The sequence below is a fragment of the Astyanax mexicanus genome, chromosome 1 (genome assembly GCF_023375975.1).
Source record: "Astyanax mexicanus isolate ESR-SI-001 chromosome 1, AstMex3_surface, whole genome shotgun sequence".
Taxonomy (NCBI): domain Eukaryota; kingdom Metazoa; phylum Chordata; class Actinopteri; order Characiformes; family Acestrorhamphidae; genus Astyanax; species Astyanax mexicanus.
This window is the reverse complement of record NC_064408.1, coordinates 58,254,660-58,269,836: the sequence shown is the minus strand read 5'-3', so window position 1 is coordinate 58,269,836 and position 15,177 is coordinate 58,254,660. Positions and strand designations below refer to the sequence as shown.

Genomic DNA, 15,177 nt, shown 5'->3' with positions numbered 1-15,177 from the left:
ACACCACCACCCTTTCAAAGCTAAAAGCATAAATGACTTAGAGAGCCGCAGGCTTGTGCAACATACACAACAGAAGAGTGTCCTGAAGTAACACCATATTCCACGGGACCCAGGAAGAGTCAGGAGGAGTGAAGGAGCTGTCAAAGAGTGTGCAATCATAAATAGAAGAGACATAAAAGTTAAAAGCCACCAATTGCACCATACATCTTTACAAAAGGGTGATATGACAATATTATATGAAAAGTATCGTGATATAATTTAATTGTATCAACAATATACTTTTTTGGCATATTGAGGAACCCATCATTGCTTAAAGAACACTGACCCCACTGTACATTTCATTACAGTGAATTAATCCTCTTTAATGGAACAGCAATATACAGCAAAAATGTATAGCAAAAAAATCACTGAATTATAAATGGAAGGATATCTGAATAGCAGTTTTTAGGAATCTGTCACTGCTGATGCATCGTGTGTGTGTGTGTGTGTGTCAAAACATTGAAATAAATATTGTGAATGGTGAAAATGTCTTTAAATATTGCAATATTATATCTATACTATATTGCCCAGCTCTAGGGTAACGGTCAAAACTGGTTTATCTTTCTTCCCTGATTCCAAATATGGCTGATTACCCTAGACATGTGTCTGAAGAAATAAGAGTGTCTATAAAAGAAATGCATAATGGTCATGTCTGCCATTGATTGAAGCAGGTCACACCACTAATGAATGTCTCATGCTGATCAATCACACAAAAAGTGCATCAACACACATGCATATGATGGAAATAAGAGGCAGAAAGGGGAGGTGCTTTTAAGAGGGAGGTGTCTGTGAGAGGGTGGGGCATGAGGCGTTTACGGGATTAATCAGGATTATCCGCGCCTCAATCCCACAGGAACTGTTTCCTGACACGGATCAGCCGTTCTTACACCCTCCTCCAGGTGCTGCAGCCAGTCCTCCACACACACATGCACAAACACACACACACACACACACACATATGCACAGCATGACGAAAAAGGCTGAGGCCAAACACCTGTTGCAGAGGCTTGAGTCTGTGGCCCAAACAGGATGCTAGGCCAATTAAAATGACATTTACATTAAACTTACAGGATATGTCCAGAAAATCCAAATCTGTGTATATGTTTGTGGACACCACTTCTAATTCTAGTTCCACTTACTGTTCACACAAACTTGCAAATGCACACACAGCTCATCCAATGCATTTAGAAAAGTAATGCCAACATAAAAGAACAACATAATAGGACTTTCTGGAGCAGATACATGTTAACGGTCAAAGCCTGTCTTGACTTGACTTAAACCACCATTTCTCAGAATGCATGGAAGACAAGCATAATTCAAGTCTTGCTAGAGTTGCAGGGCACTTCCTTCATCTCAATTGTTTGGTGTAAGGTGGTCAGGGTGACAAGCTTTTTCTCGTCTTGATGTTCTGATAAAAATTGGATTTTTTTTGTTGATCAATGAAGCCACTCATATTTAATTTGTTTTTAAAATGAATGTAAAGCTCACAAAAAGCTTTTAACATGTACACCAGCCCATGACTAAAACTAAACCCATAAGAGCTGAGGATAAAGAAAAAGCTGGAAATATCTGGAAATAGCAGGAAAGAGGTAAACACATCCACTGGTGTCTAACAGTTTCAGAAGAATATCCAAAAACGACAGGCCTTGAATGCCTCAGCTTTAGTCTGCCTTAATGACTCCAAAATAAATAAGTGCAAAAGTGGCATTCATAGAAGAGCAGCAAATCAGAAGTAAGTAAAGAAGCATTAAACTACTATTTTAAAAAAAAACTCTTTATGTGCAGACCAGAGTGCAACTTCTTGTACAACTAGCAGTTCCCTTTATATCTGCCCTCCCTAAAGCTGAAACTACATTTTAAACAACAAAACAGCATATCAAGATTTAAACACATGGGAAACATTAGCTCTTTCAGCATCATAAAAAAACATCTGTCCATGAACTGAAACTGAAACACTATTAGGTTATGCAGCAGGACAATTCCAAACAAACATTTCACAAAAGTTATGCACAATTACGAAACTTTGGCAGAAAATGTAGAATAAGCTATGTGAAAAAACTTTAGAGGACAGGCTCACATGATTTGCACTGAGTTGCACTGAAACGAGCAGTATAGAGATACTGTATTTAACTCTGTAATTGCTTGTAGCAGAATCATTTTTGCAGGGATTTAAGGGAGAAGCAAATTATAAAAAGGCCCACCTAATGAGAGCTTAAATCTCTGTGCCACCCTGACAACCATAGACAGACATTTCTGAAAAAGCAGACCAGAGCCGGTTTTAAGGCAAGTCTTTGAGTTGTTATTTCAGAATGTCTAATTCAGCCTTTGAAAGGGTTATATTTCGAAATTTTCGCCTCATCCTAGCGAAACATTCAGTTTGGGATATACATTTATATGCATTTTCATAATTTAACCCTCTATTAATCTAAAACATTTAGCTTATTCAAAATGAATTATTAATGATTCTTAATCTGAATGGCACATTTTACATTTGCACAGCACTCTATATCATTAATCATGTTAAATGTGCATGATCTTAATGGACATTCCATCAGTAAAAACAGGGGGCAGCACTGTTATTTATTATAGTAGACGTTTGAACAATTTTCAGTCAAAATTTGCTTGTTTTTCCCACGATCCATCACTGTAATTGGGGCAGATGAGTGTGGCTATTAGAGCAGAGGAGTAGCAACAACAACTCAAGCACACACAGACACACACACACACACACAGACTGTGGCTGTGCATCTCGCCCGCCAGGCTTGGCAGTGTCCTCTGCTTGTGTATGTGTGAGTGTTATCTAATGGACCTTCAGCTTTCAGTTCCAGTGCTGGCTCTTTATGTGTCAGTCTACAGAAATATCACTGAGAAGACATTCATCAAAGACCAGAGATCTGAGGACAGTGAAAGGAAGTACACGATAATGCTGTGAGGTTTAAATCACAGAAATGAAAAGCAGATTTGCTATAATGCATTTATTCACCTCACTTGTTGCACTGGGTATGTGAACAAAATACTTTAACAATGTCCAAGCCTAAAAAGCAAGTCATATTTTAATCCCTCTTATTGCTTGCTGAATGAAATCCAATTATATATATTTTTATAATTTAATGTAATTTTGTGAATTGGTACACATGTGGTTCTTGGAAGCTGTGCAGATTTTTCTCCTGAAATACTGAGTAGCAACACAAAATTCATTATAATATGGTTTACTACACTGGTACCGTTTGACTGTCTTTGACTAAAATGTGGAAAAAACATGGTCAAAGCCAGTAGATGAATCAGTTAAAATCTGGTGGATGGGACAACAGGCAGTCTGAGCTACAGAAAAAGAATCAAACAGACTCATCATTTAAGTCTTCTCCCAAAACACTTGGTCACATCTAGTGTTCTGCAGTGTAAAATATACTACAATTCAGTCATTCTTTGAGACATTATGTTAAAATCTTGATAAAGGCTGTATGAAGAGCTGAACGTTAGTCACTCAGTGGCCCAGTTGTCTTTTATCAGACAGAGGAAGTCATAATTAGTTATTTGCTGCTTCACTTTGGCATTTTAGTCAAAATGTGTTACGAATATTTACATCTCTCTTAGCCCACTAAGCACTTCATGACCTTTTTTTAAAGAAGTGTGATTTTTTTTTGTAAGAAAAAATGTAGCTCAGTTACATCTTTGCATGTGTGAAACTTAATATCTGTCAAACACAAACAATTATGGTATTCTATTAATATTGGCCTATTTTGCAATACACTGCACTACAATCCCCAGCACGCACTGCAAAAATCCCACTCTCCTCAAGGACAGTGGTTGCATTCAGTGTTGCCAACTTTTTTTGATAATAGACTTACGATAGACTTATTTAAAGAGTTACTTCCAAAAAAGTAAGTAGTAACAAATCAAAGCAATTCAAATTTAATATTTCCAGTGTTACAGCTTCTTTACACAGAGGAAAATTGCCCAAACTGCCCAGCGTGCACTCCCCCCTCTCTGCCCCCAAAAGTAATTTTTATGTTTAGAACACCTTCCTCCTAAAACAATTTCCATGTTTCTGTACCTAATGTCGTCTATTAACTTCACATTTCAAGGTTTATTTAGGGTGCATGTATTTAGTTCCTTCAGTTTTTGGCATATTTTAAATAAACAATGGATAATTTGGTTTATTTATAGCAACATGTTAAAATTTTAATTGAGAACACATTTTCTCTGGTTAGTTTTATTGAGATTTTTTAATATCGCTCTTCAAGGATGACACTCCTGAACTAAGATGTATGCTTGTACACAATAGGCTACACTCAAATTTAATAATGTTCCTTGAGAAGCCAGATAAAGCCATAGCATAGACAACAGACATTAAACATTAAGATAAGAGCAGGATTTGTAAAGATCTATAAAGTGTATGTGCTTTTCTGAGCTAACCCACTGTCATCTAAATCAAAAATCTAGAGAAAGAGAGAAACAGAAAGAGAGAGATTGAGTGAGTGAGTGAGTGAGTGCGTAAACGAGTGAGGGGGTTGGAAATGGCAGTCAAAGAGAACGCCTTCAGGGTATCTCTAACAAATATACCTCTTAAAAATATGTCAGCTCATGAAGGAAATGGCCCACATAGATCTAATTGAATGCAATCACAGTTGAGACCGTACAACTCAGTGACACACTTACAGCTTCATGTACAGTATGGTGGACGAGAAGCCGTAACTACACCCAAGTATACTCATCTTCATATCCTAGGTAGAAGACAGACAGCCAGAGGGATCTAGGAGTTTTACTCCCCCTATTTAAGATTTAAACACCTCTCCACCCTCCTTAATAGAACATAAAAAAAATGCATAGAGAGTTACTAGAATGGTACAAACTTTAGTATCTGGGCTGATCCAGGCACACTGTAATGAATAGAATATTGGCTATTTTAAGACAGATCTTTTTTTTTTTTTTTTTTACTGTTCTAGCAGATCCACCCTCAGGAAATATTACGTTCTGCAATACTGTGTCCAGTCTTTAAAAAACTCACACAGCAAATTTGCCAGTTTGCGTTAATGTAACACTGTTGGTTTGGCTTGCTTTGCAATATAGATTTTTAATTAGTACATTACATGCAAATACTGGTGGTGAACAGTGTTTCATTCTGTGTTATGTTAAAACCACTAGATAGATAACATTTAATAGTAGTGTTGTAAGAGGTGTTCAATCTTTGTTTCTGACTGGATAAAAAGTCAGAAAGTTTGGTTTTGTTTTGCATATAATGGTGTGTATTTTATCATTATTTATCATTTTATCACAAGTATTTTATCATTATGCTATATAACCCCTGTACCATTATATGTGATGCATTACCAGATTCTGATCAATACACAGCAATATTTAAAAGCAGCTAGGTACTGAATGATCCGAAAGGCCAGTAGCACTGTATGATAAATGGGTTACTGTTGTATTAATAACACATTCAAATGTACAATTTTAAAAAGGTAAGAAGTAAGATGTACATTTTTGGCTGAATATTTACCATTAAAAACGTCTTCTTCTTTCTCCCACAGAGCAGCGCTATCTCTGCGGCTTGTGTTTTTTGTTTTATTGTCAGAAAACTGTTATCCCTCTACACATTTAGTAAAAGCTTTATATGTGAGTCATGCAAGCACTTTAAGTATGTCCATGTGTTGAAATCTATCATGATCAGTTCCACCCATTAAGATTTTAGCCAATGTGACTAAGGGCATCCAACCGGGCTGTTTACATAATAATAACTCTCAGTCTAATAATTAACCACAGTGTGGTGAACATGTAAATGTAGGCAAATTGCATAATGAATAATCTAGCTAGCAGTAAATTAGATGCATGGTTTCAATATATCAATATTGGCTGATAACAGCTAAATTTATGTCTGCATTATATTTTTTTAATATTCTTTTTGCACGTCTATACACATACATTTTACATTATACATTTGTATGTTTCAGAAACAGCAGACATATAAAACAGTAATAACCTTCGCTTATCCACCATTCCCATGTCAATGCATGCCAACATATATAATTTTCAAAACTTCCTATACTCTTTATTTATTAATGTATTGATTTATTGTGCTAGAATTCTTTTTTTATAAAGTTACTACAGCTACTACAGCTATTATCACCTAATGATGATCATATGGCTAGAATCTGAATATTACCAATAATGTATAATTTAAATTCTTAAGATATTAAATATATTAGCAGACATTCCCTGTGAATGGCATATTGTCACCATTAGCAACAAATGGAATTCTGAGTTTGAGGACCCAAAGGTGAGTCCCATTAGAGCAAAAACAGGAGTAGAGTGCTCATATTGCATCACTACCAAAGTAGATCTACTGCACTAAAAATAATACACATTCACTGTGACTCAGAAAACTATTGTGCGACCGTTGTTGCACACATCAAACACAATGTGGAAAATAATGAGTCATATGAGAGAGTTTTTTTTTTTATTACATATAGGTATTTTAATTTTAATCACGTTAACCTGATTTGTGACCTGAAAATCTCCCGTGTGCATGCCACTCATATGGAAGTACATTGTAAGAAACATGAATGTAACTAGGCCAAGTTTTAAAGCCTGTTCTGTGAAATATCCGTATTCTATTTAGCCGACAACACAGTTAACGGCAAAATAATGTAATAGTTTGGTGTAAAATCAAATTAACATGACGGATTACATAGGTACATGATAATATAGGGATGATACCGGAATTGTACCGGATTTGGACAGTTTTTTTTTTACAATCATCGGCATTGGCCCAGAATTCCCACATCAGTGCATCCCTAGGTATATATCCTAGGTGTAGTCAATCAGATAAGACATATTTAGTACCAGAAGTTTGCTTTCATTCCTTACAAAGAGAGATTCTAGACTAATACTGCTAATTATCTAACACTTGACTTTTTCTACTCACAAATAAAAAATCTTTTTTTTTTTTATTATATTTTGAGCCTCTCTACACACTTGGTCAGTTACAAAGCTTGCCCCTAGTGTGGGAGATCCAGGTACAATCCCATGAAAAAACAACATGGACAATAAATGCAAAATGACTAGTTACTAATTCATGTTTCTAGTGGCTGTTGCATTGAACCTTTTGAATTTGGCAATATGATTATAAACCAAAAATATATTAAAAATATGTTGAAAACTGTGGTTTGCTTATAAAAATATGCTTATAAATGATAGCTCAATTCATGTGCAGATGAGCTACCAGATATTAAGCCTTTAAAAAAATTACATATTCACACACAGACACACACACACACACACCTGTTCTTGCCTAGCCTGCTCTACACCTTGTATCTCATGGTACAAAAAACACAAACACACAAAACCTCAACACTAAATTAGCATCCTGGTGTGCAACTGATGTCACAGTCACACAGTTAACAATGCACTCTGCAAACCAGAACCGTAGAAAGTTGCAAGTATTTGAGACAACGTTAGTTTGGTTTTGGTTAACAAAATAAAGTCATTTTAGACAATACTCACAACCACTGACACGCAAATTAAATTTTTCATTCAGTTTTTTAAATCCTCAAGTTTTGTTTGGCTAGAAGTATACTGAGGACTTATACTGAGCTGACTGATGCATATTTTTCCTTTTGGAAATAATAACCTGTAGTCCTACATTTGTGTACATAAGTGGAATTAACCCAGCAAATGTCAAATTTACAAGAACTAGATACCAGCTAAAAAAATCTGAAAATACTGGCCATTTTTACATACTTTTCAAACCTCGCTCATCCCCTGGAACTGATTATTTTATTACATGCTTTATTACATAATCATATTAACCAATCAATAATAAGACCGCTGGAGCACAGTAATCTTTAGATTAGCTCAGTACATGAAGCTATACTCTGCAATAGGAGCTACAGCAAGCTTTATGAAAGCCTGTGTACAGTGGACAGGCCTTGATGAGTATAACACACGTGAGGCCGCTGAGGGTGTGTCCTGTGAACACAGCCGATTCAAGGCTTCTTGTGTTTATGTCCTTGGACCGGCAGAGTGGGATTGCATTGTTTAAGTTAGTAGTCACTGAAAGAATACAGTGTGGTTAGCTATAGGTGCTGCTCTTGCTTACACAGCTGAAGGAAGCAGGTTAGTTTATTCAAAACAGCTTGTAACGAGCTACGATTCATCTGCTAGCTATCAGAATCAAGCTTCATAGCAGATGAGGATTTTGATTACTCCAGCACGTGTAATTGCAGTGTAATAAAAAGTAAGCAATCACGCATCGCTGCTGCTGTCCATAAATATGGCCACAGGGCTAGCTGCCAAAGAAAGTGAATGGTCCCATCATAAAAAAGAGAAGTCCACTTTTTCCACTTGTGTCAGTAAATCAAATATAAAACTCCTTTTATGGGTGAATCAGAGCAACATGATATTAAGCAAGTAAACTTTAGGGGTGTGAGCGAATGTGTGTTTGTTTTCTACACTTACGGGAACATGGCTTATTTTTAGTTAAAAGATCAGCACAAAACGCTGGTTTTCAAGAACCTGTTTAACAGTGGATCACCACTGATATAGCAGTTTAATACAAAAGTAAGCCTTGTGTGTCAAACCAAATTCATTTGATTCATTCTTCAACACTAACAGGATAAAACCATGTTGTTTGAGTGTCTGACATTAAGTAGTGATAGGCCTAGTTAGTGTGACTATTCCATATATGTTACATATTTATAATAATACATACAGGACCCTGTGAACACAGACAGTGTATAAATACAAGTCTGTGTGTGGTTGGGGGAGGGGTAGTTATCTCAAACAAAATGCAGGAGAATCATTGACTGCGGATGTTTGGTTGCTGGCTTGATGTTCAGAGCCTGAAGTGACCCGCTCTCTTTCTGCTGGAACCCTCCAGTACGCCGCGTCCACTGACATTTCCATGAAAAACCCTCAGAGAGTGCACACATGTGTTTGTACGTGTGTGTGTGTTTAAAACAGGCTGCACGCCACGAGGACACGTCACAAGCCCTGGTGCACAGTGGGCCAGTTGTCTGACATATTTGCTGAAAGAAACACTGAAATAACCATAAAAATTCATGTCACTCCCCTCAGGTCGACTGAATGTGGCAGGATTTAGGCAGGAGACGTTAAAAAATAGGGTTTTTCCAACCCATCACGGAAACATTCTCATATATAAACCACCGTTGCAAATGCAATCAGCCTATGACTTTTTTCTGATTCTTTTAACTGGTTTTAGGGAAAGCATGTCCACTTTTGGTCTGGAATCCTACACGACCTTTCAAATCTCAAAGGGATTTGGAGAAAATTACACACAGCCCGCTGAAAAAGCACTACAAAGTCTAACTCTGAAGTTCATAGTTCAAATTTACTGCCAGATCAAAGATACTAATCCCACACGTATCATTTAGGTGGCATTTACAACTGGGCAGGCTAATGCTGCGAGACGCTTAAAGGCATGTGTCCAACTTGTCGAGCACGGTGTTTAATTACTCTGACATACATCATATCCAGTGTCTGATGTGGTGTAATGAGGCTTCCTAGAGGTACGACTTAATGTCCGCTGTGACATTGTGTTTAGGTGATGAAGCGCTGAATCTGTAGCCTACAGAATGATTATATAGGCCTAAATGATACATCTTACATCTATTCTAGATTATTTACACCACTGAGAGCTTGTTTACACCTTGCGTCAATGCATTCTTCACTAAAATGAATGTTTTCAGTTTAACAAGACCAGATGAGACACTTACCCCTGCATTGACCTTGCAGAAGTAGTTTAAGTGACCTAATGGTAATCTATACAACACATCCTGGGTGTGTTTACACCTGGCTTTTCCTCTCAGAGTGAAACCCAAAAATGATTCAATAACTGAAAACAGCTTTTGCCATTTTGTAAGGATGTAGATTCAGTTCCAGATTATATGATCCACATGATTGTGTTAATTACTCAGCTAACTCAATTAGAGCAATGAAAACATGCAGTGTTTGTCTAAGTCCAGCTGGAAACTTAGCCTTTAAGAGGATGAGGGGGTAACATCTAAGGAGTGTAATAGTACAACACATTGTACCATATATGAGCCTTAAATCTGCATCAAAGAATATATTTACTTGAAATAAACACAAATTTTAATACTGCATAGTTTGCATCATTACATACTTAAGCTTGAGTTTAAAAAGGTAAGTAATAAGAAGGGTATAATTACGTTGTTGTGGTGTAAACATTAAGAACATTCTGGTGTGAAATAAGTGAGATATGTTTACAGCAATTGAAACCAGGGCTGCATTTTCCACAACACAGACACAAGCCATGTGATGGACTAGAATATCTAAAGAACTCCTAGGCATATTAATTTAATGTTGTGCATGATTAAAGTTGTGAACTGAAAAACATTCAAGTTGATACATGTTTCTCTCGTAAATTAAAAAAAACAATACACATTGTCACAACAGTGACAGAGGCCTCCGGCAACGAGTTCACATGCATCAAGTAAAACTTTTAGTGGCTTTTAAATTCTTCAGGCATCTGGTTTCTATCGCCAGCACTGTGAACAACATTTGTTGTTCACATTTTACATTGAACCTCTCAAAATTACTTTATTTATATGTAAACCATTTCATATATGCAAATATGCTAACAGACATATAGAATTGTTATTTAACGCCCCCTTAGCTTGTGAATAGTGCAATTTCTGTTTTAGAACTAGATTTAAGTATTAGTTATGAATGCAAGATTGTCTTCAGATGATGATGGCCATTTTTATTTGTTTATAACACTATGAGTAGTCTACTTTTTACTACTGTTCGTTCCACTTTTAACATATGGTTTGTAACCAATTTCTTTCATGTGCTTTAGTTTCAGTCTGTTCTGGTTTCTTCAGCACCTGGACTGATTTACTGGGGCTCACACACCTCTCAATTTCACACTTCAGCTTTTTATTAGACCAAAAGGAGCCCAGAAAAGAGACAGCAGCCCCTGGAAATGTTCAAAGAGTGGATACAGTGTGTGGAGCTGATTTTAAAACAGGTTCTTTAGCCCTGCTGTGATGGTACTTCTGTACCTGAGTGAGAGGAGAGGATGGTCAGTGGGTCTTATTGTATCCACCAGCCTGAGAGTGGAACAACAACACCACCTGGGTTACCCCAGGTCCCCTCTCCTGCTCTACACACGTGTGTGTGTGTGTGTGTGTGTGTGTGTGTGTATAGTAGTGTAGGTCTCTGCGCTGTTCAGACGGTGTAAGCGCTGGAGACATGTTGTTCTGGGCTCGAGCGACACATTTCCAGACCAATAAAGCCGTGATTTCTGACACAAGCAGTTTAGAAACAGCCGATAAATTACATAAGAGCAATTAAAGTGCCAACCTCTGACCCCAGACTACAGCACGGACTGCCGTCACCTGACTGAACAACACCCCCCCCCCCCCCCCCTCTCTCTCCGTGTCAATAAACATCAGAGAGAGACGAGCCCGAGCTGAAGACCACCACACAGCGCCTATACCCCCCCACACCAGCCCCGTCCGTCCGCGCGCCCGCTCCTCCACAGCGCGCGGAGACTTATTTACGCAACGTGGAGGAGGAAAACACACAACAGCGCGCGCGCACACACACACTTCCACTAAACAACACACACACAACTCCAGCACACACACACAGCGCCGCCGCTCCGGACACTCACTCAGGTGTAAGTACGCCTCATTATTATCCATATCTCCGCTCAGAGGTCCGCTCCGGTGTGCTGTGCGGGCGGTGGTGGCTGTAGCTGGGCCGTCAGACACAGCGGCATCTCCTCCTCCTGGATCCGCTCCCCGGCCGAGTGAGGAAACTCGGCGGACGCTGCTAGCTTTAGCCTGCTCTCAGGGCCCCTCTGAGGGGGAGGCGCGAGGGACACGGCCCAGCGCCAGCGACAGCCGGAGGAGGGACTAATAACACAGCCCAGCTCGTTATCTGACACAGTGCTGATACTCTCTCTCTCACTGACTGACCATACACCCCATCAATACCCTGATAGATTACTGCAGTAACACACACACACACCGCTTTACTCTCCTCCAATCACCACTGATGCTGCCTTCAGCTCCACCCCGGCAGCCCATACTTACAACACTGCAGCTCCACAGCCCTACCTGTTTCACCTTCAAGGGGTTTTGTTTAGAAACAATGCAAACAAAAACAGAGGAACTTTATCATTGACTTTAATTTTTCTGTTGCCAACAACTAGCAAGCATACTTACTATGAGTCAACAAACAAAACCAAGAAAGTAAAGTAAGCAATAATATTTTAATCCTCAGAGTTTATTTGTTTTTTTCTTGTGTGGATGAGAGTAAACCATTAAAATATAGAACACAGTTGTTGTTAAAGGTATACCTGTCAAGTCTCCCCTGTAACCCCTCTTTCCCACCGTCACACCGTATTAGATAAATAGATAGATAGATGGATGCAGGGAGAGAGAGCCCATTCCTGCCAAAAAACTGCATTTCCACAGCATTTCCATGTCAACAAAGGTAGACCTATCAGATTCTGATCATCTAATTGGAGTTTGTAAGTGGTTCACAGGTGGTTATATTAGATTTCTTGTAAACCTGTCTTCAAATGTAGGGGATACTGAACCTTGGTTGGGCTGGTGGGTCGGCTAGAAGCAGGCGGCGAAAAACGTCCATTATTTTTATCCAAAATTTGACAGGTATGGTTAAAGCTATGTTTTTATTGACGCTCCAATAACTCATCTGGTAAATACGAGAATGTGTTGGGAGTGTTCATGTTCACTTACACTATCTTGTAAATACAATATTTCCAATATGAGTTGGCAGCATTAGTCACAAGTAAATCTGGTGTGGCAAATTGGGAAACACTATTTGTTATCGCTTGCGCTACACAAATTGTTTCACAATTGCACTAGAACAGCTAGTGAGGCTACTAGATTACACAAGTTTATGAGTTGTGGCATTTAATGTGACTTTTAATCTTTTTGTATGTTTTTAAAACTATTTTTCATGTAATTTTACTCCAACTCTTAGCTGACTAATATATATTTATTTACATTTTATATTTTACAGCTGGCCACATTTATAAATCATCTCTGTGATTTCTGCCAGTTTTATTTACTTGTTAACAGTTTGGTATATATAACCTTCCAATTTTTGAGGCAACATGCGAAACAGACAGGAGCCCTCATGTAATGTCTGTGTAATGCACGTCTTCAAGGTTTTAGAAAACAGAAACAACAAAAAATATTTTTTGCAAAATATTATTTATTAACAATATAAGAATTACAATGAACAACCAAGAACAGTAGGCTACTTTAGAGCATGCTAATGTTACTTCTAAAGAAGGACAAACTCGTTGTGTTCTGCTGTCACCTAATGATTTTTAACATTTACATGTATAGCATTTGTCTCACACTCTTATACAGAATGGCTAACTTGTATGTCATGTTACAACATATATGTAAATGTATCATTAACGTCCATCGACCAAATCTTCTATATGGTGTAGCATGGTGTGCTTGCCAAACCTGTCTGGCTATGTGGAGTGTGGTTAACCAGTGGTCAACATTTTTATACAAATGTCAAATGATTGATACATTTAATGTATTATAATTATTATTGCAACAGCAATGCTATTTGCCATTAGGTCCTACATATATTTAATTTCAACTGTTTCAGCTCTATTTGACTTGCTTTATAGGCCTTTAAAAACTGTGTCCAAATATTCTATCTAAAATAGTGTAGAGTGTAAGTATAAAACTATACAAACCTGCTCTCACTTTCCCTCACTGCATTCAGCTTTACAGCAGCTCCACTGTTTTTGAAAGCTCAAAAGAAAATTCTTATTTGACTACACAAAAATACTTTTGTAACTACTATGCCAATGTGTTGTGGCATTCTGTTCCCAAAATTCTAATATACTGCACATTATTTTTTCTCCCCTGAATTGTTTTTTTTTTGTTTGTTTTTTTTTAACAAAAAATGCCATATTTATGCAGAACTTATAATTTGCTGATTTATTCAAATACAGTCTGAAAAAGAAAGTATTACGATTCTTATGGCGTATTGTAAAATATTTCCAAGCAACATAGTATTAAATTTTGTCATACTTTACTCCCTTTAGCTAAAAATGATAATACATTAACTTACACTTTCCATCCACTGAAAATAAATGAATAGGATTGTTCACAGATTTTAATTTAGGTTTGTCTCCTTGTTTTCACAACAACTGCTTTGTATTTAATTTACTTTTAGCTGTGATTGTGCAAGATTTTTAACACACCATTAAAATCCTTGTTTTGTGCTTAACTTTTACTTTTGCGTAAACTGCCTTAAAAATGAAAATGTAATTTTATTTAAGGGTTATTCATTTCCGAGTTTCCAGGTATCCCATTTAATTAAATTCATTTGGATTAGTTAGAAAGTGTAATCATTCTAATACTGATCAAACAGATGTTTAGTTACAGCTGCATGGTCTGGAGACCCCTTGGAAGGCCCCTGGATCTTCCTAAGTGGGGGTCATGCAAGGGTTAGCTCCCGCTACCTCCGAAGGTTATTCAGAAGTCACCAGCATTCACAGTCTTGAACTCTGGAGGCGCAGACCCTCTGCCTGAGCTGGGGTGGACCCTCGCTCCTGGGAGCCCCTGCTCTGCACTTTAGCCTATAGGACAAGCTGCTCTTTCTCAGTCCCTGTAAACGGCCCATAGAAGAAACACAGGGGGACGGCAACGAAGACGAATAGCCTTTTTCTTCCAACTCATCTCACACCAATCAAGGCTTTTCATTCGCACCCCCCCTCCCTTTTGTCCATTAGATAACGTAAATTCATTAAAGTCAAACTGAAGGATTAAATCGGTCATTCGTCAATCCTCTCTTTGTTCGAGCTTAATGGTGGCACATGGTGCAGGCCGCTTTGTCTGCTTTGGGCCGAGGCTTTAGGATCTCTTTCTCCTCCTTTAACGCAAAGAGTGTTCGAGGAGGGTTCCAGGGGCTCCGGATACTCACATAATTTAAGACTTCTATGTGTAAGATGTTCAAGTGTAAATAATCATCGTAAATCATTACGTGTTCATAAATCTGTTGTACATGTTAAATAAGAGTCCTTTTTATAGCTCCTTTTGTAGCTCTGACTGTGCATAAAACATAATGGTCCTTCAAGGTCTATTAAACATT

At 37.9% G+C, this 15,177-nt stretch overlaps 1 protein-coding gene across 2 annotated transcripts in view; it reads right to left on the bottom strand.

Annotated features, from left to right (window-relative positions):
- rxrgb (retinoid X receptor, gamma b) overlaps window positions 1–11,995 on the bottom strand; it is a 38,915-nt gene extending 26,920 nt beyond the window's left edge. Inside the window, exon 1 of one of the 2 annotated variants that reach the window (XM_007245430.4) lies at window positions 11,696–11,995. In XM_007245430.4, coding sequence (XP_007245492.1) covers window positions 11,696–11,726 — 31 coding nt within the window. In that variant the 5' untranslated portion in view covers window positions 11,727–11,995. The remainder of the gene's footprint in view (window positions 1–11,695) is intronic. The other variant, XM_007245431.4, reaches the window with a different exon arrangement.
- Between the last annotated feature and the right edge of the window lie 3,182 nt (window positions 11,996–15,177).